The sequence below is a fragment of the Corvus kubaryi genome, unplaced genomic scaffold (assembly GCF_017639235.1).
Source record: "Corvus kubaryi isolate FWS band 111438036 unplaced genomic scaffold, C.kubaryi_AGA036_p1.0 37385, whole genome shotgun sequence".
Classification (NCBI taxonomy): Eukaryota; Metazoa; Chordata; class Aves; order Passeriformes; family Corvidae; genus Corvus; species Corvus kubaryi.
Genome location: NW_024581127.1, coordinates 11,558,586 through 11,581,915, shown reverse-complemented (window position 1 = coordinate 11,581,915; position 23,330 = coordinate 11,558,586). Strand labels below are relative to the sequence as shown.

The 23,330-nt window shown below is 40.1% G+C and overlaps 1 protein-coding gene and 1 long non-coding RNA gene across 3 annotated transcripts; one reads left to right on the top strand and one right to left on the bottom strand.

Annotated features, from left to right (window-relative positions):
- Positions 1-6,051: 6,051 nt before the first annotated feature.
- On the bottom strand, positions 6,052-16,270 carry OTUD6B (OTU deubiquitinase 6B). Of its 2 annotated transcripts, none has more exons than XM_042036169.1 (7): positions 16,096-16,270; positions 13,764-13,918; positions 12,599-12,694; positions 10,905-11,217; positions 9,382-9,443; positions 8,637-8,743; positions 6,052-8,141 (listed from the first exon to the last, which is right to left on the bottom strand). In XM_042036169.1, the coding sequence occupies exons 1-7, from the start codon at positions 16,184-16,186 to the stop codon at positions 8,057-8,059; spliced, it is 909 nt and encodes a 302-aa protein (XP_041892103.1). In that variant the 5' UTR covers positions 16,187-16,270; the 3' UTR covers positions 6,052-8,056. The 2 variants fall into 2 exon arrangements, with proteins under 2 accessions (XP_041892103.1, XP_041892105.1); XM_042036171.1 differs by lacking the exon at positions 16,096-16,270 and adding an exon at positions 15,863-16,025.
- Positions 16,271-16,305: 35 nt separating this feature from the next.
- LOC121668394 lies at positions 16,306-22,447 on the top strand. The gene is made up of 3 exons (XR_006017358.1): positions 16,306-16,525; positions 20,161-20,254; positions 20,436-22,447. It is a non-coding gene; the product is annotated as an uncharacterized LOC121668394 (long non-coding RNA).
- Positions 22,448-23,330: the final 883 nt, after the last annotated feature.

The following is a 23,330-nucleotide window of genomic DNA, read 5'->3' as shown; positions in this document are numbered from 1 at the left end:
GCCAGTGATACATTCAGTCCTGACATCAGAAATTTGCCTATTGCATTACTTTAGAAAATGAACTGAAGAAAATACCAAATATGTAAATATGTTTTACATGTCTATATATTTTTGTATTTCCATGCGCATGAGAGCAACATGAGAATCTTAGTTTCAAAATTTAAAATATAATTTGAGTTACTCAGTATAGCTATGGGTTATCTATTCCCTCACTTCAATACTTCAAAAGGAAATGTTTCTGAGATGTACTATATGCAAAATTAGAAGTTAAGTTACTTTTATAATTTTTAGGGCTCTTCAATTAAGATTTACTGAGAGTTTGTCCTTAACTATATATAATTAACATGTACAGTGCTTTAATAAATAAAATATAAGATTTATTCCTTTACCAGTTCATTCTCTTCTTGGTCTGTTTACTCAGATCCTACTATAATAGTCAGTAGTTCTCATCTATTTTTACAGTACACAGTACAGGATTGGATTCTTTTCCGCCCTTATTAAAATGCATATTTGATTTCAGTCCTTGAAATGATCATAGAATCATAGAATGGTTTGGGTTGGAAGGGACCTTAAAGATCACCATGTTCCAACCCCCCTGCCATGGACCAGACCAGGTTGCTCAGAGCTCCATCCAGCCTGGCCTTGAACACTGCCAGGGATGGGGCTAAGTAAAATGATTTTTTTTTATGTCTTCTGACTGCAAACTGTTGCATACCAATGCATTTGAAATTTATAAAGACTATTTTAATACTCATGTAACATTTTTTATGAGTTTTGGAAAGGCCACCCTGGGAAGGGAACCTTAGTTTGTGCATCATACAAACTTTGATGGTACATGTATCATTGTGATGCATACATACATTGTGAGAAGTAAGTGAGACTACCAGAAATCCTCTACTGGGACTTGCTTTCATATGTGCAAACAACCTGTCTTGTGTGTTCTTCTTCAAATGCATAAAGAAGTCTTGCAGAGGAAACATGCAACATTTCAGACTGTAGTTACTGGAGACAGTGTAGACATATATACTGTATAGACAGGATTTACTGGAGATTTCATAATCAAATGTATTTACTGAGCAAAAGTTTTCAAATTAAGTCTGCTTTGCCTTATTTTTAGATTAAGGCTCTGGAGTTGGCCAGGGAGCTCAAAGAGTGCAAAACACTCACACTGTAAGTAAACTTAATAAAAATATGAAATATGTTTGCTGTGTGTAACAACAAGCCCAATTAGGGCACCCCTCTGATCCTGACCCATAAGCTATGAACAGACCCATCACCTGTCCCACAGACAAGCACTAAGCTAACCCTCTCCTCCTCACCTTCCCAGCCTGTCCTTTCTAAAGAGTCTGTATCCATATGATGTCTGTGACAAGAGTAGTTGACAGACAGCTCTCAGCCAGGCACAAGGAGGACCCAGTGGTTATGTGGATGATTATGACAGCATCAAAAATGTTTTATGAAAAATAACAGAATTCCCAAATGGTCTTCCTAGAAAAAGACCCTTATAGTTTTTGTAATGTGTCCTTCCACAAGAGGGAGAATATCACTTGTTAAGATGGGGAAAGCTAAGGACCTCTTAGAAATGACAGCATGTACTCAGGTTTTGCAGGTTCTATCAGGGGTGTGCAGCTTCTTCTCTATTTAAAACAAAATTTTTACTTGATTGTCACAACTAAAATGTACAATCTAAAATGTAAAGGTTTGGAAGAACAGCAGAATAATTTTGCTTAACACTCTCGTCACTGTTTTTTACTGAACAGCAGTTTTTCAACTTGGATTTAAAACATTCTTCCATTACATTCTCTAGCTCCTTGTCCCCTGTAGTTTTTCTCAAAGATCTCCAAGTCGACTCTAAGTCTTCAGCTGTTTGCAAAAGATGTGATAAAACATTCAGAAGCAGATGGGTAACACACGCAAGCAGCAGGCCAAGCAAACAGCAAGCATTACAATGGAATCAGCAACATTGAGAACAATGTTTCCAATACTGATAAATATACCAGAGATTAAAAGCAAGTTTTTAAAATCCATTGATGCCATCTGCGGTTCCACCAACCAGTGAAGAAGATGCAATGTAGGCTGCCAATGAACCTGCAGAACACTCTCAGGGATCTCACCAAACCCTGAATGGTGGAGGCTGCTGGTTAATATGGAGCAGCTGTTCAAAACACTGAAGTGTAGAAGGGCACTCACAGCTGTTTGCCTGGGGCTCCGGTCACTTCACCCCCAGCCAGGGCACAACATTCAGCACGCCCAGCCACCAGCACCTGGAATATTCCTCAACACTGAATAATTTCGTGCATTTCATGTAGGCATCCACAGTTCACAAATACTTTCCCTATTCTGTTTATGGCTTTTTTGGGCTCCAGCATTCTGCAAACAGCTAAAAGAAAAATGGTTCTTCATTAGATGTGCTATCTTTTGTCCCTCACTCTTTCCCCACTCAATGGAGCCTTATTGTAGAAGAACTATTAGTTTAAAATCTCCACATCCTTAGCTTTCTCAAAAGAATATTCAAATACCTTCCAGAATGCAATTGTGTTGGGGTTTTAGGAGTTCTCCTAGGTTTTTTTCTGTTAAAAGAATTTTCCCCATACATGTTGCTAGGGGGAAAAATTGCTGGATACTTAAGAAAAACAGAAGACCTGCCATTGAGGTGGGGTGCATCTGGCTACTCTTTTGTTTCACCTGGGTATGTGGACAGTCAGTCCCGGCTTTGGACAGAGAGGGAGGCTGCTTTCTTTGGCTGCTTTTCCTTCTGCCAGAGAAACCCCGGGATCCCAAGCCCACCTTCCCTGCCCCGCTGGGAGCTGGGCCGTGGCCGTCCTGCCCCCACCGTTGCTTCGAGCCTTCGCTGCATTGTAGCCTTGCTCGCCCTGCCTGCCCAGACCTCCGGGGATTCCCACCGCAGCTCCGCAATTTGGATACATCTCGTCTGCCACCCAGGCTTTGTGCTTGTCCTTGCCGTTCCAGCCTGCTGTTCCCCAGGGTCCGGCCGGACACCGGGATCGGCTGCCCAGGGGTTTGTGAAGCCTTTGTCCCATCCCTTCCCGGGATCCCAGGGCACCGGTGCCGCGTGCTCCCCGAGCTCGCTCCGGAGCGCCCCCTGCAGCCGCGGGGGAATCATCGCACCTGCCCTGCTCACCGGGAGCCGCCAGCGCCCCTGCCGGCTGCGAGCGGAACTGCACCCGAGGGGAAAGGGCCTGACAGCCGAGAAGGCTGGGACTGGGTTTGTGATTGTTCGCTGTTACTGCCACAGTTATTGTTTGTTTGACTGGTTATACACATATAGATATATAATAGTAAAGAACTGTTATTCCTATTTCCCATGTCTTTGCCTAAAAGCCCCTTGATTTCAAAATTATAGTAACTCGGAGGGAAGGGGGGTCGCCTCTGCCATTCCAAGGGAGGCTCCTGCCTTCCTTAGCAGACACCTGTCTTTCAAACCAAGACAAATTCTTACAGTGCATCTTCATGATTTACATAATAATTTCAAATAAGAGATCATGCTCAAGTGTTTTCATAACACTAGCCTTCAAAAGAAGAAAAAAATAGAGCAATAAAAAATAAAACAGCACCACTCACATCTGAAAGATTTTTATTTCAGGACAAACAGCACCGTCAGATTCTTAACATGTCTAACTCCTTCATATATCATGATGAAGTTCAAGGACCCGCTGCAGAAAATATAGCTCCTAGGAATACTTTTTAATCTGCTTACTATGATAAGTTTATGCACTCCGATTTTTCTAACTTGTAAAGAGTATAAAGCTTTTCAATTAACACCTTGAGGTCTTTATTTAATCTTCAACACAGAGACTACATCAGTTTATTCTGAATTTTACCAAATATTTTTGTGTGTGTGAATAATTCTTTTTATGATATAACTGTTTCTAACATACAGAGGCAATTGCTAAGGATTTTAGTTGTATTCAAAAGTACATCTATCACCCGGCCCTAGTGATCAATCATAACCCATGTGTTCCTTTTATTAGTTGCTCAAAACAAAGGAATTGGTGGGTTAGCATTCTCACTGGAGCCAAGGAAAGTACAGAAAATGCCTTCTGTATTTCAGATCCTATTTTTAAGTTTGCTTATCTTCTTACATATTAAGTAATAAACACAGGCTGCTTGTCATTCATTATTACATCCCAGGAGATCTGCTGGGAGACAGAGGAGGGAAGGCTGTGTTTCAAGGACTAAAAATAGAAAGTTGTACTTGCAACAATTCCATGGCCTATGACAGATGACAGCCCAAAGTACCCAGATGATGCAGATGGGACATTCTGACATCCACTCTCACCAAACCTTTCAGGCCATCTCTGAGACATTCATCATTGGCTCCTTTGCAGGAAGGCTGCTGCACCTCTGCAGATGCCACTGAGCCAGCACACCTCTGCAGTGTCTGAGCAGGACTCCCCTGAACACACCTCCCTTTGTGTGCACTGTGACTACGCGTATTTCCCACAAAAGGGACACTGCCTGCCTTCACTTGGTCACTGTCGCATCACCGAATTCATAAGCTGCTGAAGGAGGAACTGGGTAAAATCCACAGCCCAAACTGCCAGAGGGAGTGCCCCTCCTGACCCCATTCAACCCTAAGGCCACCCGTGCATTTAGCTCCAGTAATTCCCACTGTTGTAATTCATAACTATGTTACACTCAAGCATAACACAGCAGAGGGGGAGCCACCATCCCACAAGCAGCAGATGTACCCAGTCACACTGCTGCCAGCACATCTTTCTCCTTGAGTTACAGTAGGAGTAGAGGGGATGTGTTCTGCATGCACTGAAAATTTCAGCACTGTTTTTTTTTTTCCTGGAGCCTATCACAGCCCCTGTTGAACTGCCTGTTAAAAAAGGGAGAAGAACAGACCGTGGAGAGGAGGCAAAAAGTGTTCCTATTGACAATTTTGCCCTCAAAGCAAGCAGTTGTGAAACAAATTCCCTCTTCACTGTGTTTTACAGAATCACAGATTAGGTTGGAAGGGACTTCTGGAAATCATCCAGTCCAACCGCCCTGCCAAGGCAGGGTCACACAGAACAGGTGGGTTTTGAATGTCTCCAGAGAGAGAGACTCCACGACCTCTCTGGGCAGCCTGTTCCAGTGCTCTGCCACCCTCAATATAAAAAAAAAGCTCTGGTTTTAGCTTTGGTGCAATATTTTAATATACATAAATAGAAGTTATGAGAATTGTACAAATGCACACAAGGGACATCACTGCTTCATTGCATTTTATATAATTTCCTTCTTTTAAAAGGTCCTTGAACTAATTTAGTATTTAAAGAATAAATTATTAAATGAATTAATTTACTATTTAAATCAATTATTACAGGTCTGCAGTCTCTCTGGCTGCCACCCACCTCTCACACCCTTTCTGAGGCTGCCTGCAGCCCACGCAACTGGACAGGAGAGCAGAGACCAGTGCAGAGTAAGTGAAGGGGACAAGGACAAGCACTAAACGCCACATGTGACCACTGTTTTCAACAACAAATACGTTCTTCCCTTTCAGAACATCGTACACAATTTATTTCAGACCACTAGACAGCTTCCCTCCTGTTCATGTGAGCATTCCTACTGGCAACTAATCTCAATTAATCTTTCAAAAGAATACCTGACAGTCCTTAAAAGAAACAGCAACTGAAGAAACTGAATTACAGACACAAGCAAGGAAAGCTACTGAAATACATACAAACTCAAAGTAAATAGTGTCACTCTGCAGAGAAACGTGTAATCTGACAAACAAGTTAAATGCTTAATTGTGAAAAGACGCCCTCTCAGTTCCACTTCATCATTTTTATGCATGGCAAAGTTCAACAGTATTTTCAAATACAGCTTTTCAGAAGAGCTCGAGTTTAACTGCTAAAATGCTGAGGATAAATTTTGTTCAGAAACAACTTGATTTCATATAGACTAAAGCTTTGTCTGCCTGAATACAGTCAGCTTTTGAGAATTCATATTACAGTAGGATCCTAAAAATTAAATGGATAAGCTTATTCATACTAGGAAATAAGGGAACTATTTGACTACAAAATAAAATTGACCACAACAAGATTTGCCACAAATAAACCAATTTATTACTTTTTGGCAAGTCCCATACAGAATGAGCAGGGATCTTTCACTCGCTATATTAAATTATTTAACTTTATACAAACTGTAAACATCTTCAACATGACAAACTGTTGGTACAGACATTCCCCGATTCCAGCATCTTTTCTCTCTGTTAATCAAACAAAACTGAAATCCAAATAAACCAAAGAACTGCAGATTTATAAAATTCAGCATGTGCATTTTATATATCAATTCTAAGCAATGCAGAGAAGAATATTTATTATTCTTATTCTTTTTAGTGAAATTTGTAATGGTATTATGACTAGAAACATTTTTTTCCATGCTGTGGTAGCCTATTTTTTGTTTGAAATTAAAACCATCATTTTATATAATGAAGGTAGTAAACCAAATTTTACAGGAAGCCAGCTGATTTTGTGTATAAACCAGCTATATTTGTTATACTGTAACAGATAATTAAGAATGTAAAAACTCCTGATCTGGTTAATACTTTGTTTTCCTGGCAGGAACCAGCCCAAAGAACTGCTTGTTGAAAAAACCCTGCTGTAATTATCTGATTTTTTTTTTTCACCTCCTCTCTCTCTCAAAGTACTTTAATCAGACATAATCTGCCCCATAAAGTGATCACTTCTCTCCCTCTTAAGTAAGAGCAGATTTTTCTAAGTTCCAGGAATGTCAGTCTGCAAGCTAGCTTTACTGAAGTACAAGATATGTACTGTTAGGTCATAATCCTCAAACCAGGGCAAAGGTGTTTAATCTTTTCATGAACCGCTTTTCTCCAAACCAACTCAGCAGCAGTAAAATACAGACAATTATTTTATTGACTAAGGCTTTAAAAAAAAATTTAAAAATCACTTCTCTTGTTAAAAAACATTTGCATTACAACTTTGGTTTCAGTATGCTCCTAATTTTTAAGTCACATTTACAGACAACAATCTACATTTCTAATGTAAAATGTCAAACCATATTAAAACCTTTCAAGTCTCCGTGCATCGTAAGAAGCAATTAATAAACAATTCTTTTCCAGATCACCTTTAGTTACTGACAAAACCCAAAGTAGTTATTTCTTCAGCTGTGTGCAACCAGCTGTTTTCAGCATTATAAAACATCACACTTTAGATGACAAAGTTCTAAGATCAGCAGATCCATAAATTATGAGTTCAGGTGAGTTTTACTACCTGAAGTGAGGACATTGAGGAGCCCTGTAAGATGATTGATTCACAAAAATGTACAGCTGAAAGACTATGGAGAATGAACAGTGAGGTTAACTTGCACTGACATTATAATGTACACTCATAAATAACAATGATCTTCCTGCACAATAGTCGAATTCCTACTGTCAACTGCAAAAAAAAAAACCTACATCAAACCTTGGTAAAAATCTTACATGAAAGTCTTAAAAAGATGGTGCAATTCCTTCAGCCAAGCAAGACATTCTGCTGCTGGATTTGCCTCCAGATCTTCTCTGCCCAAATAAAGAAGGGGATCAATACTACACTGTTAAAACTAGATCCTGATAGGACTATGTAGAGGATATTCCATCAACCAAAATACAATCAGCTATTTCAAATGCTTGAACTCTTCCATTATCATGAAAATCTGACAGAAATAATGGAACAGGAACCTTCACTAACCTTAATTTTTCAGCAGAAATGCAGACTAATCAAAACAAATTTTTACCACTTGGTATTTTCCCTGCAGCATGGGAGGAAGCTCTATTAAAAAAAACCTGATCTACACAGCCACCATTCTACAGAAGATCTTCTAAACATAATTAATACCAACAAGTTCAAAATATTGTTGTGTGGTTTTGGTTTGGTTTGGTTTTAAATCAAGACCTATTTCTGATTTACAGTCAAACCTTGCAGGTTTTTTTTTTTTTTTTACTCTATAATCCATTCCATTTACTTTCCAGTCTTACTGGGAATTTCCTGGAGTCCAACACATCACAACGCAACCGTTATCCATGTGAATGCACAACTTTTGTATGCTAGCTGCTGTTTTCTGTAGCAGTGTCTGTTAGAACTTTTACAGAATTGTAATGTTCTCCTAATCCATAGGCATGCCTCATATACCTAAAAAAAAGTTACAGAAATAGCGTTCAGTTTAACAAGAAGTATACATCATGCCAAACAGTAACAGCACTGGAAGACAATTTAAACAAAGCCAAGTTTTAACAACAAAATGTATAGGAACATTACACAGAAGAGTATTAAAGACAGTTTTTAATTCTGGTGACTTCCAGGCACAGTTTGACATATACTCTGAACAGGGAAAAAAGTTTCCTCCATCTTGTCTCATTGTCATTATTATTTTGTAATTATTTAACAAGTAAAATGACCTTGCAGCATTCTCTAAATCAGTGACTGATACACGTCAGACATTGTCTAATTACAATTTCTCCACAGTGTGTCAATCACAAACAATTTCTGACCTGCACAACCATTATTCAAGCATTGTTTCAACACCAGATACGTAACAGAGAGTAAAAGAGCAGGTGAGAATCAAAGCTGAGCCCTCTGTTACAGAAATAAGTGCACTAAATTTAAGTGATAAAATGACATACTTACACAAGTGTTATTGGTTTGCCTGAATATTCTTCACCAACAATAATGGGAGGAGAATCCATTTGCACTACTTCAATAGGTGTTTGTAAAATGTGTGACAAAGCCCTTAGCTTTAAGGCAAAAATAATTTAGTAATAGGATTAAATACAATGTAGGCTGGAGACAGGAAAACTAGGCATTTAATTTTAGCAGACAGTTCAAGCATAACACTAGAAATATTTTCAGAAAATAAGCTTTATTAAAATAAGAAAAATTATTTTAACTTCTAAAACTTTAATTGAAAACAGATTGTCTTAAACTAATCATTGTTTAGAGAATACAACATTGGGCTACTTTCATTAATTTCCTAACTGTTCTTTCAAGAAAAATAAGACAAACTAAAATAAATATGTATTTTTTGAAGCTCAGGTTCTTGCTTACATGATAAAAACCTAACAATACTCTGCTCTGGGCATCTTTGCTACTATCTAAGTCTTCCCCCACTCATAGTGTCAGTCTTTCTAATTATATTTAAACCAAATTAATTCACTAACTTGCATGTTGTCAAATACATCAGAACAGTGGTGCACTATCAGAAAAGCTACTACTTTGGGAAAACAACTTATAACCACAGGAAGAAGTACTTAATAAGCTATTTATGACTATGTTCCCTTATGCCTTCAGGTATTTTTTCTAAAGAAGCCCTTTTTTAAGGTATATTCACCCAGTTCAGAATTTCACAAATAAAAATTATCAATACGATACTTACTTCCAGCTGACCACCCCATGCAGCTGTATTGGCTATATCATCACAGTATTTCTCAAATTCCTCTGCAGGGAAAGTAAAGACAACTTTTAGTACTTGTCTTTGAGAACAAGCAACTGAGGAAAAACACTGACTGTGCAATGAAGAACTAGAGCCAGAAAAGTACAAACACATTTTAAAGGAAAATATATATGTTCACTAAGAAAAGGAGAGAAAAACAGATGTCAAAAAAACCCGAACTCATTCTGTTTTAAAAAGAAAATTTCAGACTGAGGAGAGGGATAAAAGAAGAGTATAAAAAGAAGTACAGTTAATACTTTAAATTTTTTATTCAGAGAACGGCAGGTAACAACAAACACGAAATTGCATACAGTTTTCTTTCTGTTCAGAGGATGTTCAGAAACTTCAGTAAAGAATGTGACAGTGAGTATTATATCTAGTTCTTATATTAGCCAGGTGTCAGGTATGTTTTAAAAATCTTGCAGTTGAATGCAGTTGAACAGTTGGCTGGGTTTTCTTTAAATTTCCGAATTAGCTGCCTTGTTTTTAGCATCCTAAAGTATTTATTACCAATAGTTTCTTTGTAAATAACCAAATAAAATCTTTTCAGATCATGTTCTACAGAACCCAAGTTTAAAATTTGTAAATTACAAACCCTCAAGCTTTTGAACCTTACAAACAAATTTTGAGAAAGAAGAATCCAGATTTTCTGAACGCTGCTCAGAATGACTTTTCATACATTTCCCTTATAACTGAAAACCGCAATTCCCTGCTGCTGTGCAGAATTTCATTGAGTATTCTCCTGGGACACATTTATCCTGTGATAACAATCTGTCAGCATGGGAAAGACAGCACCCAGTGACCACATGAAATCCACAGCAATGCCTATTAAACAAATGTAGCACTAAGTTAAGGAAATCTATGCTGTCATTTTTGTGGTGTTCCAGACATAATGAATTAATCAAGTATTGCTTAAGTAAGAGGCACATAAACTCTGTTTAACTACATTTACTCAACCTACACTGTTGCTCCACACTAAAACTCTTTATTAGTTTAGTCTATTTGTAAAAAACTGTTCCAAAATACCTTGCAGTGAAAAAACAAGGTAGAATAAGAAAATGCATCTATTCAAACTATTATAAAATAGATTTGCTTGTTTCACACCCATTTTTAACAGCTTTCCTGTGTACATTGAAAACACCAATATAAGACTTGACAAAAAAATCACCCCAGCATGGTAGACAAGCTGTTTATAATAACAAATCATATCCCCAGAATGAGTACACATCATCTAGTAACCAGCAAGTTCTGTTTTTTTAAAATGGGGAATAATGTTTCCTAGATTAATTTAAAAAAATATATATTAATTACAGAGATCTAAGTGTACCAAGTTTCATAGCAGACCAATAAAGTAACAATGTTACAAACACCTTAAAAGTCCCAATTCAGATGTAACTGAGACTTATCAGTGATTTATCAGGAACACTTAAAATAGTTCTTAATATCTCATATGCTACAAGTCTTACCTCTGCTATACATGTCTCCAGTATTAGGGTTTGTCAGAAAAGGCAGGAAGTCATCGAAGTGACTTTGCATATACTGTGCTGTTTGGTTCCTCAGAGTTGCAACAGTCCAGGAATTTTGGTGATCCTTGAGCTGGTCTTCAATAGCTCTGTACATGCAATGGCCATCTGAAGGGATTTGTTTAATCTCCAAGTGCCTTGCTGCCAATAGGGAGGCAAGTTTCTGACTTTCAAGATGTCTAGCACCTGTTAAATTTTGTATCTCAGCTTCAGCTATTCTTTCTTCTCTTTCTTTCTCCAAAGCAGCTTTTTTCTCCTTAGATTAAAAACACACAAAAATTACATCAAATGTTAAATTTAGAATATGCCCGTACAGTTCTTGGCTTAGTGCTTGCTTCTAACTCTTTCAGTGTTTTCTCAATACATTCTTACCTATGAAATATTTGCCTGAATAAATACCAATTAGAGTCCTCCTAAACCCAAACTTTAGCAAATGCTAAGTGACCAATATATCCTAACTGCCTCTGACACCACACCCAAAACTATGGCAAGAGAAATCTTAATTATATCAACATGCAAAATAACACTTTACAACACTCATACAAAGGCTATTAATCATTGTCCTTTCTCCAGGATCACCTATTTCAACACTCAAGTATGGCAATTCTAATTAAACATCAGAAAATACTGCTCTTTTGTAAGAAGTGTGGGATCTACCACTTAAGCACATGATTGCATAATGGAGTTCATGCCATGAAACTGAAACTCCCTCAGGATATGTGTTCTACATCATAAAAGACTGCTCCCAACCTAAAGGATGGACAAGAATGCATGTAGAGAATATTAGAAGGGATGTAATAACACAAAAAAAATTACTTTCATAGAATGTTTCGTAAGTTTGTGTTGAAGTTAACAAGGGAGCAAGAGCCAAAGTAAATAAGCAAGTAAAAAAGGAAGCAGTACAGAGAATGATCTTTCCACTTTCATACTTAAAATTCATCACAAATCAAGACCAGACTGGTTTAGGCAATCAGAATATAGGAAAACTAGACCAGAGTTCCTGGTTTGCCTAGACATGGTGCCATGAATTATGAACATCCTTTTAACATGTTTGTAGTGACCATGTAACAGGGGATAAAATAGGCAGTAAAGCAGAGTTCCTCTGGCCCTGAGCCAATATTCATGAAGGTACAATGATAATGTTAATCCATCACAACATCTAATGTTTAACCAGATTTAAACCTAACAGACAGGACACTAGGTAGCGTTTCTTAACAACTCAATATTTTAAATTAATTTCTTCAGTATTGATGTTCTTTTGTTAAATGTGTAAAGTTCTACTAGTTGCGTATTTTCCACACAGTATTTTAATTCAATTACTTTACTTCTTTAATAGTATTTCTAGTGAAAGTCTTTCAAAAATCATTTGCTTTACATAATTTCTTTTTTTATGGCTCCCATTTCCTGACCTATTCTGATCCCCAGTTCATGGCTGAGGATAGATAAGTACAACTATTTATAAAATCCTTATATATTTCTAGGCAGCAGTTTAACAGATTTTCAAGGCACGCAGTAGGTACAGCATCAATACAGAATTAGCCAGGTAATGTCCCCTGTAAAATTGTTTAGCTTTGGCTATTACAGTTAAGTAATAATGTCATTCAGTTATTTGTAAAATGTTTAATGTGAAGTCATACCCGCCTCTTCTGTGCTTTTGATATTCGAGGATGCTGAATCTGCTGCTCTACTCCTTCAAGCTCTAAATTTGCAACCCCATCAGCTATGGAATCTGTCTAAAAAGGAAAAAAAAAAAAAGTTAAATGTTCTTATTAGTATAAACAATAACTAAGACATGCATCTTCTGAAACAATTTAAAGTTCTCTTCCAGGATATTTTTATGAAGTTTAACCACAATGATCCATGTACAGCACAGAACCCATCAAAGCACTTCCCATCCCAAACTACTGCCTTGAATTTCATTACTTTTCTGTACTCCCAATAGAGTTATGAACTGTGCATCTCAAATTTAAGCTCTACGTTCTCTGTGAACACTGCTTACTGACTGAAAGGAAAAGCTTTCCCCACCATGCCAGCCACTGAGGTATCCAAACAGCCATTATCAAGTTCTGTGAAATTAAAGCAGAAGGGTCCACCCTCTATATCAAAGCATAACCACCAGTTGAAAAAGAGAGAGAGTTGAAACTTCTCAAGAAAAATTACAAACCTAACCCAGTAACCATACAAGCTACACAAAAAAATCACTTACATTGACAAAGTCACAAGACAAAACAAACTGGATGAGTCAAACACCTGCTGAAGGTCATGAATACTTGAATAGTCTATATAAGATAACCAGAGTGGCAATATAACAGTAACTTAAACAAATAACTCTCCAACATAACTGAGTTACTCATGTAGCCTTAAAGGCAACACCAAATACTACTTGGGGTGTTATACCTTTCCCCCTACTCTACATTTAATTTCTGTTACAGCTTGGCATTTGTGTAACAATTTTGCTTGTATGCCTCATCCATGGATTCAGTAACAAAGTAAGTCTTGCCATCAAATTTTGTCATGCTTTTGTAAATTTTTATTAAACCTGCTTTTGAAACACCTTTTACAGCAATTCTTTAAGCTCTCTCAACTGTGCTCAACAGCAAAAATGCCCCACTGTTACATGCGCCTTCTAGCACTGCCCATTTACTGTAACAGCTAAAGCTTTCCTAAGTTGAAAAGAGTTACTAATATTGTGAAGAAAAGGATAACTACTTTGAAGTGTTATTTCATTATAATTTTTCAAAGTTAAAAAAGCCCTAACACAAACTGTACCTGTACAACTTCAGCTGAAGTTAGGGCACCTACCTTATTCTGTTCAGGTGAAGCTTCCTTCAGCTGCTTTAATTCTTCCTTGTGCTTCTGTTCAAGTTCTGCCTCTAGTTTGGCAACTTCATCTGCCAGCTGTTTTCGTCTCTTCTTATCATTCTTGGGAACAGCATTTTTCATGCCTTGAATTTTTGCTGTTAGACGAGCAGTGTAATAAAACGTTATTATAAAATATAGATACTCTATGGTCATTGCAGAAGATGACTAGAAGTCACACAGAAAAACTAATTTACAAACATCAACAAATCAGTATAACAGCTATGAGACTGCCAGTTCTAATCCTCACATTTTGAAGTGGCTATATTTTTCCTTAGAAGATGCAAACTGACTTTTCTTTTCTTTCTTTCTCTGAAAAAGAGAAAAACTTATGTCAGGTTACTAATAAAAATACAAATGAACTTCATCCATGCAGCAGACCTTGGCCTGTTGCCTTTGAAAAGATTATGTGAGCATCAGAATCTCAAATCTCACAGGAAAGATGTGCAATATTTTAATCAGACAAGCAGCAGATTAAAATTAAACACTGAGTTTACCCATCCTTAAGACAAAGTTTCTAAAAGCAAAATGGGTATTCAAAACCAAATAAACCAAAAAATCTTAACTTGATTAAAGTTCGTAAGTATTTCTAGGCTGTAAGTCAATGCTTCATTTCTAAAATCACAGAATAGTTTGGTTAGAAACAGTGTCCAGAGGTTACTTAGTTCTACCTCCTGCTCAAAGTGTGGCTGAATTCAAAGCTGTACCAGGTTATGTTAATTCAGATGAAATTTATTCAGATGACTATGCAGTCTCCAGGGATGGGCATTCTGCAACCTTTCTGGGAAACTTTTTTACCAGTATTTAATGATTCTTGCTACGAAAATATTTTCCCTTACTCTTCCCATGAGGATTTTTCTTGTTACACTCTAGTCCATTCTGTGTCCTTTGATGAGTCTGGCTCCATCCATTACACAGTGGAAACTACAACCAGATTCCCCCAGAGTCTTCTTCTCTTGTGTTCTTAAAGGAACACTCCCACTACCTCTGTCACTTCTGTACTCACTGTTTTGGAGTTACAGCAGCAATTATTTAACACCGCGCTTGCTATTCATCACCTGTGCTGTTTTCCTGTCCTTCACCCTTGACTGACACAATTGAGCTGAAGATGATGGCAATGATAATGAAACTTTTCAAAGGGAGGCAAGAAGAATGCTCATACTGAAAGATTTATGTTAAGCATTCAGCCTCACAGATGAATAAGCTGAGTATGACAGAAAAGCAGCTTTGTTCATTAAAATTAACATAATAGAGGAGAAGGGAATCCAGAACATAAAAGGCACATACAAATACACAGCAGAGAATATGGGTGGTGGAAAGGGGGGTGTGTATGGAGCCATGTGCCCCAGCCACCTAGACAATGCTTGATTCCCATCCCTCTTCAATTTCAACCAAATCTGACTGGGGAAAAGGCATCTCAAAACAGTAAGTTCCTATAGATTTAATGACAGTATGCAACCTGACTCCTTTCTTCTTTAACCCTCTGATAAAAAGTTGCAGATGGGCCTATTTCATTACATGCCAAAAAAGTCAAACAAGGAAAAGGCCGTATCAATATACTAGCAATGATAAAAGCTTAACAAAAATGTTATAGTAACTATGAAACTCAACAGAATCCATCTATCAGACCTACTTCATTATATTAATATATAATAGGGTAGGTCAAATAGCGTAAAGTGTTTTAAGCTCCTATTAAGCACTTTAAGACCACACAGGTCTTTTACTACAGATACTTTATTATAGCTGGACAGGACATGAAAATTCGGTTCAGGTCAACGGCATTTTGAATAAAGAAACATAACGGGCTAGGCAGCAAGAGCCCCTATGCAGGCTTTTCAATCTAAAATGACTTTTAACACCTTTTAACTTAAAACCAAAGTAACAAAACGCGAACATCACGCCAATGGCCCAGCGTTAAATCACAGCTCCCGCGCATCGCGCGGCTCCCAAGGCCACGGCAAGGCGAGCTGCGCAGGCCGCCCGCACGACGGGCACTGCTGCCGGCAGCACAGCCCGGCTGCCGCACCGCTGCCCGCACGCACCATTTCGCTACCGCCGTCCTCGTCCCCCTGCGAGGGCACTGCCAGGGCTGCTCCCTCCTTCTCACAGCCGCCGCCGGCCCTCCCGCCCCTCCGAGCTACTCGCGCTGCCGAGCGGGGCTTCCGGCGAGGGAAGGCGGAGAGGGGACGCCGAGTCCAGCCGGCCCCGCGTGTCGCCGCCGCCGCTCCCCAGCCTTCTCCCCTCCCGCCCTGCGCCGGGCCGTGGCGCCCCTCACCCTGGAGCTCCCGCTTCTCCTTGCGCTGCCGCTTCACCAGCTGCTGCAGAGGACCCTCGGGCCCCGACTCTTCGTCCCCCAAGCCCTCCATGGGCGCCCGGAGCCGGCGGGCGCGGCTAACCCCCGACCCCGGCGGGAGGCGGGAGCTCGCCGCGCTTCCGCCAGCGCCGCCCCGCCTGGCACCGCCTCAGCCGCGGCGTGAGGGGCAGGAGCGGCCCGGGCCCGTGCCAGGTCGCGGGACCCTGGGCTAGGGCCGTGGTACGGAAAGGAAGCGCTTGATTTGTTCTGGGGCTGTGAGCGCTTCTGTTCGCTGATGTCTGCGGGGCTACTCGCTCCTGCCGTAATGTCCTGGTAAAGGACTTCTGTGGACAAGTCTGCACTAGGAAAAAGCCATACGTTTAGCTCGAGGAAGATCCTGTTAAGCAGGGAGGTGAGAAAGGAAACGGTTAGGGGTTTTACGCAATTACATTAAGAAAAATGTATCACATTAAGAAAAAAAGAATTATTTAACCTGTTCATTTCTGTGCAAAATACAGTGTGCTGCGTGTGCCAGTTTTTCTCATGAAGCTCAGAAACACCAGAAAGGCTCACGATTTTTAAAGTTGCGGTGCTTACTCCTCAAAAGGTGAAATATTTTTATTACAGTAAAAAGCCAGGCTTCGTGTTTGGGGTCAAATCAGCACCTCAAAGTGTGAACTACAAATTGTGTAGTGAGATACTTTTCTGTTCAGTGCAGGCGCCAATGCTATTTTGTGGAACATTCAGTTGATACGGGCAAAATATAACCTATAAAAGTTAATATTTTAATGGGGCATAAAATTACTTGAACTGGGCAAAAAGTGGTAATGGAACAGTGCGTTTGTCCTTAACAGTTAAGGTCATTGCTGTTACTAGTTTTACATTTTTATGAACAGAATGTCTACAAGAATACATCCCTGGAGGTATTTAAAAAACAGTAAATATGTTTCTGAGAGACATGATTTCGTGATGGACTTGGCACTGCTGGGTTAACAGTTGGACATCATAAACATCTGTCCCAACCTAGATGATTCTGAGATTCTATGAAGTACAGTCTCAAATGTAAAGAAAGGACACGAGTTTAAAACAGAATCATAACATGATATATCAAACTCTCTTGCTGTATAAAACCACTGTTTTTTTTGATCCCCTTTAAAATTATGTTGAAATGTAAATAATTTTCAGATTCATATGTCCATGCCTGAAAATGTAATTTTCATTTACTTCCACATGCTATTTCCATCTTGTTAGAATAAAAGACATCACAGACCAGCTAGGAAAAGAGGAGAGGGACAATTGGCTTTTAGCTAGGAAAATAGCATAGCGCTGGAAAGTACTAGGGTGGCCTTGTAAGTATTCTGCAAATCCAGAGTAGGGACAAATCCATGTTGGATTTGGTTTGACTAACATATATGTGCTTTGTATCAGTTTGTCTATGGCATGTATGTGTCCACACCCTGTATCTATGTATGCATTATTTGTGTACGATGGGCGAAAAAAAAACAGAGGGCAGAGCAAGTAGAGGAGAAAAGGGAAATTGGAGAAATCTGATGGCTGTTGCCTTGACAGGAAATGTCCAGGGAAGAAAATGAAAGAGAGGAAGACCAAATAACACTTAGCAGACCTAAACCAGAAAGCAGAAAGAGACAGAGAAGGAATGTGGAAATGTAGTGTTATTATTGTGGAAATTTAGGACACAGGCAAAGGGAATGGCCTTTCCAACCAAGTGGGGGAGTAATTGTGCAAGGATAGATAGTCACAATGACTAGAGCCAGCAATTCTACTGAATTTGAAGGAACAATACAAGTAGAAACATACAATTTGTGGAGAACACCTGGTCAACAGAGACATATAGTATGTGGGGAGTGGGTCTCATTGTTGGATTTCTGGTAGATACAGGAGCCACATTATCCCACTTAAACTTTGCCCCAGGAGGGTTAGTAACCACAAAGTATTCATACATTGAGGCACTGGGCAGGGAAAAATGTGAGTAAACCTGTATTAGCAATGATAGGAAATAAGAGTATACAGGGAAGATTTATTTGTATTAGTAGAAGACTCCTCAGTGTGCTTGTTAGGGAGAGACCTTCTACAGGCCTTAGATGCAGAACTGCATTTGTCACCAGAAGGAATGGATGTAATAATGGCACTGAGGGTGATTACTGAGAGCTTCAAAAGTGAACAGAAGATACTAGAAATATTGAAAGCTGTATTATCAGAGTTCTGGGGTAAGACCACTACAGGTGGGGGACTGTTGGTTTCTGCACAGCCTGTATGCATTAAAACCAAGGCAGACGTGCTACCCTCTGTGAGACAGTACCCTATTCCCCTGGAAGCTGGGAAAAAGTATCCAAAACCAGATAGACCAATACTTAGACAAAGGAATTTTAAAGTATGTGTGTCTGCATATATTGCCTGTAAACCAGAATAGGTTAGATGAAGACCCTGAGTACTTGTGCAGGATCTGTGGACAATTAACCAACATGCATTGACCCCTCACCCAGTGGTGCCAGGCCCCTTGACTATGCTTTTGCAAATACCACTTAAAGATGATATTTTATTGTAAATAATTTAACAGCTGGCTTTTTCAGCATCCCAATAGATGAAGGAAGTCAACCTTTGTTTGCCTTCAAACTGTACTGTTGACACAGTATGTTTTAGAGATGTAAAAAGAACATATAAGAGCAGAAAAGAGTATGCTCAATGGTATCAGCACATGCCATCTGAAATACAGGTATACAATATATAGCCTGGAGATGAAGTTTTAATTAAGGTATTCTCTAGAAAATCCAAGTTAGCACCTATTAATTTCCCATTTTTTTATTTTCTCTTTTTACCTTTTCTTTTCTTCTTTGCTTCTGTTTCGTGAGTTCTTTTACCCAGAGTTTGAATTAAAATGCAGGAGACCGAGAGTTATTTTTGGACTTAGGTTTTATTATATCTTATCTATAGCACAGCTGCACAGAGTGTGCCTCCAAGTTAACAAGGTAGAAAATGTCCATGAGTTCTAACTTCCAAGGCTTTTTAAGGTCTAAATTACCCAACCAAGTAACTTGTTTTTATTTATAATCCAATAACTAACCATTTATGAGCTGCACTGCCAGTTTTTTGGACCAATAACAGAACCCCTAGATTTGTGAGGAAGAAGGAGAAAGGAAGAAGAACTAACCCACACCCAAAATCCTCCATATTGTTACATATATCCCATAAACCTAATTTTTCTACATCTCTACATATTCCACTGTCCTGGGTTGCAGTGTATTCTATTACCATCCTCATGAGGTGTTGAAATCAGGTGGGGCAGTGTTTCCTTGCCTCCTCCCCCCAGACTATCTTGCTGTTAATGGCCCATCATTGTCCTGCTGCATGACTCAGAGATAACTCCCTCTGGACTATCTTCTGTTAATGAGCCCATCAACACTTGGCCTCATGACTCATTACCCCATTGTGAGATGCTCCACCCAGAGGGAGGAACCAAGCATTCCATCCTGGATATAATCTGAGATTCTGAGCACCAGAGAGAACCCTTTCCACTGGATTTCCAAAGGACAGGAGCTACACAGCCACTGCTGGACTTCAGAGCAAGAGCACACCCTTTTTCTACAGGATCACTGCTTCAGAGGACTGCAGCCGCCGTTCTACCAGACTGCTACCACCACCCTGATTAACAGGGTGTCTGGCTGTATCCTGACTCTGTCAGTTTAACCCAGTGTTTTCTGCCTTTATTTTTGGGCTTTTTTTTTTTTCTTCCTTTTTTTTTTTTCCCTATTAAATTGTTATTCTGACTTGGTGTCTCCCACTAGTTTGTTTTCAAACTAGTACATCCACCCAGTGATATAACTTTTAATTACACAGCAACAACCTCAGTGTTATCACACAATTTAGGAAGCCTTTCCCAAGGCTTCAGGTCAAATGCGGTGTGCTTCTGAGGATCACTGCCTGTCAGCACTGAAAGGCTGAAAACCTCAGAACTCAGGGCTCCAATAAGCACCAAAATGAGTTTCCTACTGTGTCCTTATTTTGCTGTTTAAAGTTTTGCTGTTTAAGTTTTAGGTAAGGAGGACTGGATACACTATTCTTACATCAAATGAAGAGTGGGCGATCAATCAGTTGAAAAGTAAAAGACTTCTGAGAATCCTAGGTGATTTTGTATTTGTACTCATTTGAGTATTTGTGCACGGGAATCTATGAACTTGTACTCTGCCGTGTGGCAATCTTGTTAGCTTTTAATTTTGTTATGTTTGTTTCTTGTAATAATGTTGTATGTAAAGGCAGTGGTTAAATGCCTCGACAGTTTAGTCTTTTTTCTTTCAGTACATTAGCAGGAGGACTGTTGAGGAGTACACCCAGTTCAGATTGCTTGGTGTGTGACATGCTCACTGTGCCCTGGATGGCTGGAACCACAAGCAACAAGCCGTGAAGGAGCACTGACCTTTTCCCTGACAGAGGGCATGTGGACCTGCAACACCAGGCAGGCAGGGATGGTCAGTCACCCAGAGACTCTGCAGGACCCAGTGAACAATGAGAAGACCCCCAGACCAAAACCCACCATTGGAACAAGAGGTGCTTGAAGCATGGGTGCACAGACTGTGAGGGTATAAACCCCCAGGGATCTCTTTGTTGGGAGTCCCTCCCCAGAGGCACCCAGTTCTGTAAGTCGCTGCACCATGCTTAAATTACTTAAAGGAACAGGACGTCTGGGACTCTGCTGTGGGAAACCTCGGGTCAAGCTGATAAGGGAAACTTAGGTCTGAGTCTGGGGTGTGCAGGGAGTCAAACAGGGCACCTGTGAGGTCGCTGGAGTTACTTGCTGCAAAGGGGCTTCTGTCCCAGCAGTCAAAACCAGGAGTGGTACAAGTGGGACTCCCAGATTGCCATCAGAATGGTCAGATGGGAGAGTTTCCTTAACATATAACCTGCTACATTTCTGGGATTTTTTTCAGAGCATTAGAAATTACAGCAAAGTAAAAAAAATCCTCTTTTTACCATACGAGACACTGGAATTAGATGTTCAGGCATATGACACACTCTGTCCTTCAAGCAGGCTGAGCTCTCCAGTGTTTTAGGGGACTACAGCCTTAAATCTTTCAGGAAAAAAAGTAGCAGATGTTCCTTTCCTCCAGCAGAACTATCCCCAGTCAAAGGGATCCAGTGAAGTCCCTGGACTGTTTTTAGTCCAGGCTTCTGCTATATCTTTAGCAGGAATCCAAAAGAATATAGAATAAATACCAACAACCAAATAAGTACCTCAAGTCACCAAATGGGAAGTGCTGAATTGATGAAGGTAGGTTGATTAAAGCTAGCCTCATTTGAACAACACTTGGTATAGCTGAACTCAAATTTACACAGGAGTGGAGATTTTAGTGCACACCAAGTATGAGGGAGTACATGGTTGAGAACAGCAGTGCCATGAATGCTGGGCAGGTCATGCTGCCCAGCCAGCTAACAATGAGTTTCCTCTGCTGCCATGAAACCTGGAATAAATGAAAGCTATTAAGAAGAGCACTTCCATTGTTAGCAGCAGGCCACAGGCTCAATGCCCCAGTTCTGGGCTGTGGCGCTTGTTATCAGCCTGTGGTGAGAGCCTGTCCTGGGAACTGGAGCTTTGTGCCAAGACGGCTGTTATGAACTGGAGTTTAATGTGGGACAACAACAAAGGCCTTGAAAATACTGAAAACAGACAACCCGACATTATAAAGTAACTGATATCAAATTACTGCTTGAAAAAAACACATCACAAGTTATGAAGATGACTGCTTTGAGCCTATCAAAGGGAAGCAATAGCTGAGCTAGAGGATCAACCAAGCAGCAAGAGGAGGCATTTGCTGAGACTTGAGAAAATTACACTCTCTGGTATCGCCAAGTGTGAGTATGGCCTAGGGAGTGGAGACCAAAGGCTACTGGCTGATCAGAAATCCTCTTATAAAAGGAAAAAAATTCTGAATTTGGGGAAACTGCCATCATAGGGACCTGCAGTCAAGATGTCTCTGTGGGACTGCCAGGGCAGCATGTGTGCCACCTTCTCTCCCTGCCTGTTCCTGCCCCTGCTCCAGGGCCCCTGTTCCCTGCCTGCTCCCTGCCTGCTTGCACCAGGATCCCTGGTTGCTCAGGGGCCTCTTGACCTGCCAGCTCATCAGCATTTCCCCCCACACACAAATTCTGGTTTTCCTCTTTGATAGTCTTACAGCACCTAGCTTGAGCCTTCCTGCATGTAAGCTCAGGTTGTCTAGTTCCTGAGTAGAAAGGGTGGCTTAACAGATAAGGTCATATTGAAACATAATAGTTAGAAATTGAAAGGAAAAAACCAGAGAACTGAAATATGAGGTAACCAGCTGTGAAGCACTTTATCTAGGATCTGATAGGTTTGCTGTCACACAAGTCTTTAAATCAAGACTGAAATACTTCCTATGGATATGTGTTAGCTCCGACCTAAGTTACAGGCTTCATGCAAGCAGCATTTACTGACTTTCAGAATTCAAAGCAGTCTGACTGGATTACCATAATGGCCCTTTCTGGTATTAAAATTTATTACTTCATTAATCTGTTCTGTAGGAACTCAAGCCTCCCATTGAAATCAGTGATAGCTGTAAGATGCTCTGTACTAAGCACTGTCTGTCTTGCACACTGACAAAATTGAAACTTTCAGAATTAAGGGGTACTTCTGCAATGCTACTGAATATTGTCAAGTTAGTCACTGAAGTCAGTAACTTCACACCTGTGATATCAGCTGACTTGGACAGTGAATTAACCAGCTGCTGTGTCCGCTTTCTTTCGTATTTCTCTTCTGGGGAGGAAAGCATGCATGGCTATTTAAAGTACTGCACTTTGACATCCTTTCTAGTAACGTTCTCCCAGTGGTGTCACAGTATTTAGTAACATCTGAACATCAGGAAGATAGTTTGTTCATTGATAAGTAAGCTGAGGTAGGACCCCTGGTACTTCTGTCACTCTCCTGTCGCAGTGTCCACTGCCCAAGCTATTTCCAGCAGTGTGCGGCAGGAGTGGGGAGCAGCTGGAGGCACGGAGCTTTAAAGCCGCTCCTCTGAAGCCTCTGCCCTACCTAGGGGAGCCCAGGCTCCAGGCACTGTAGCAGTCAGCAGCCCTCGAGAAAGAGAGAGATAAAAAGTAGCGAGGAGGCTTGCCAGGGGCGCTAATCCAACTTTATTGGAGGGTATCCACAGAGGACAAGCCCAGAGCAGTTTTGGGCAACACCTTAT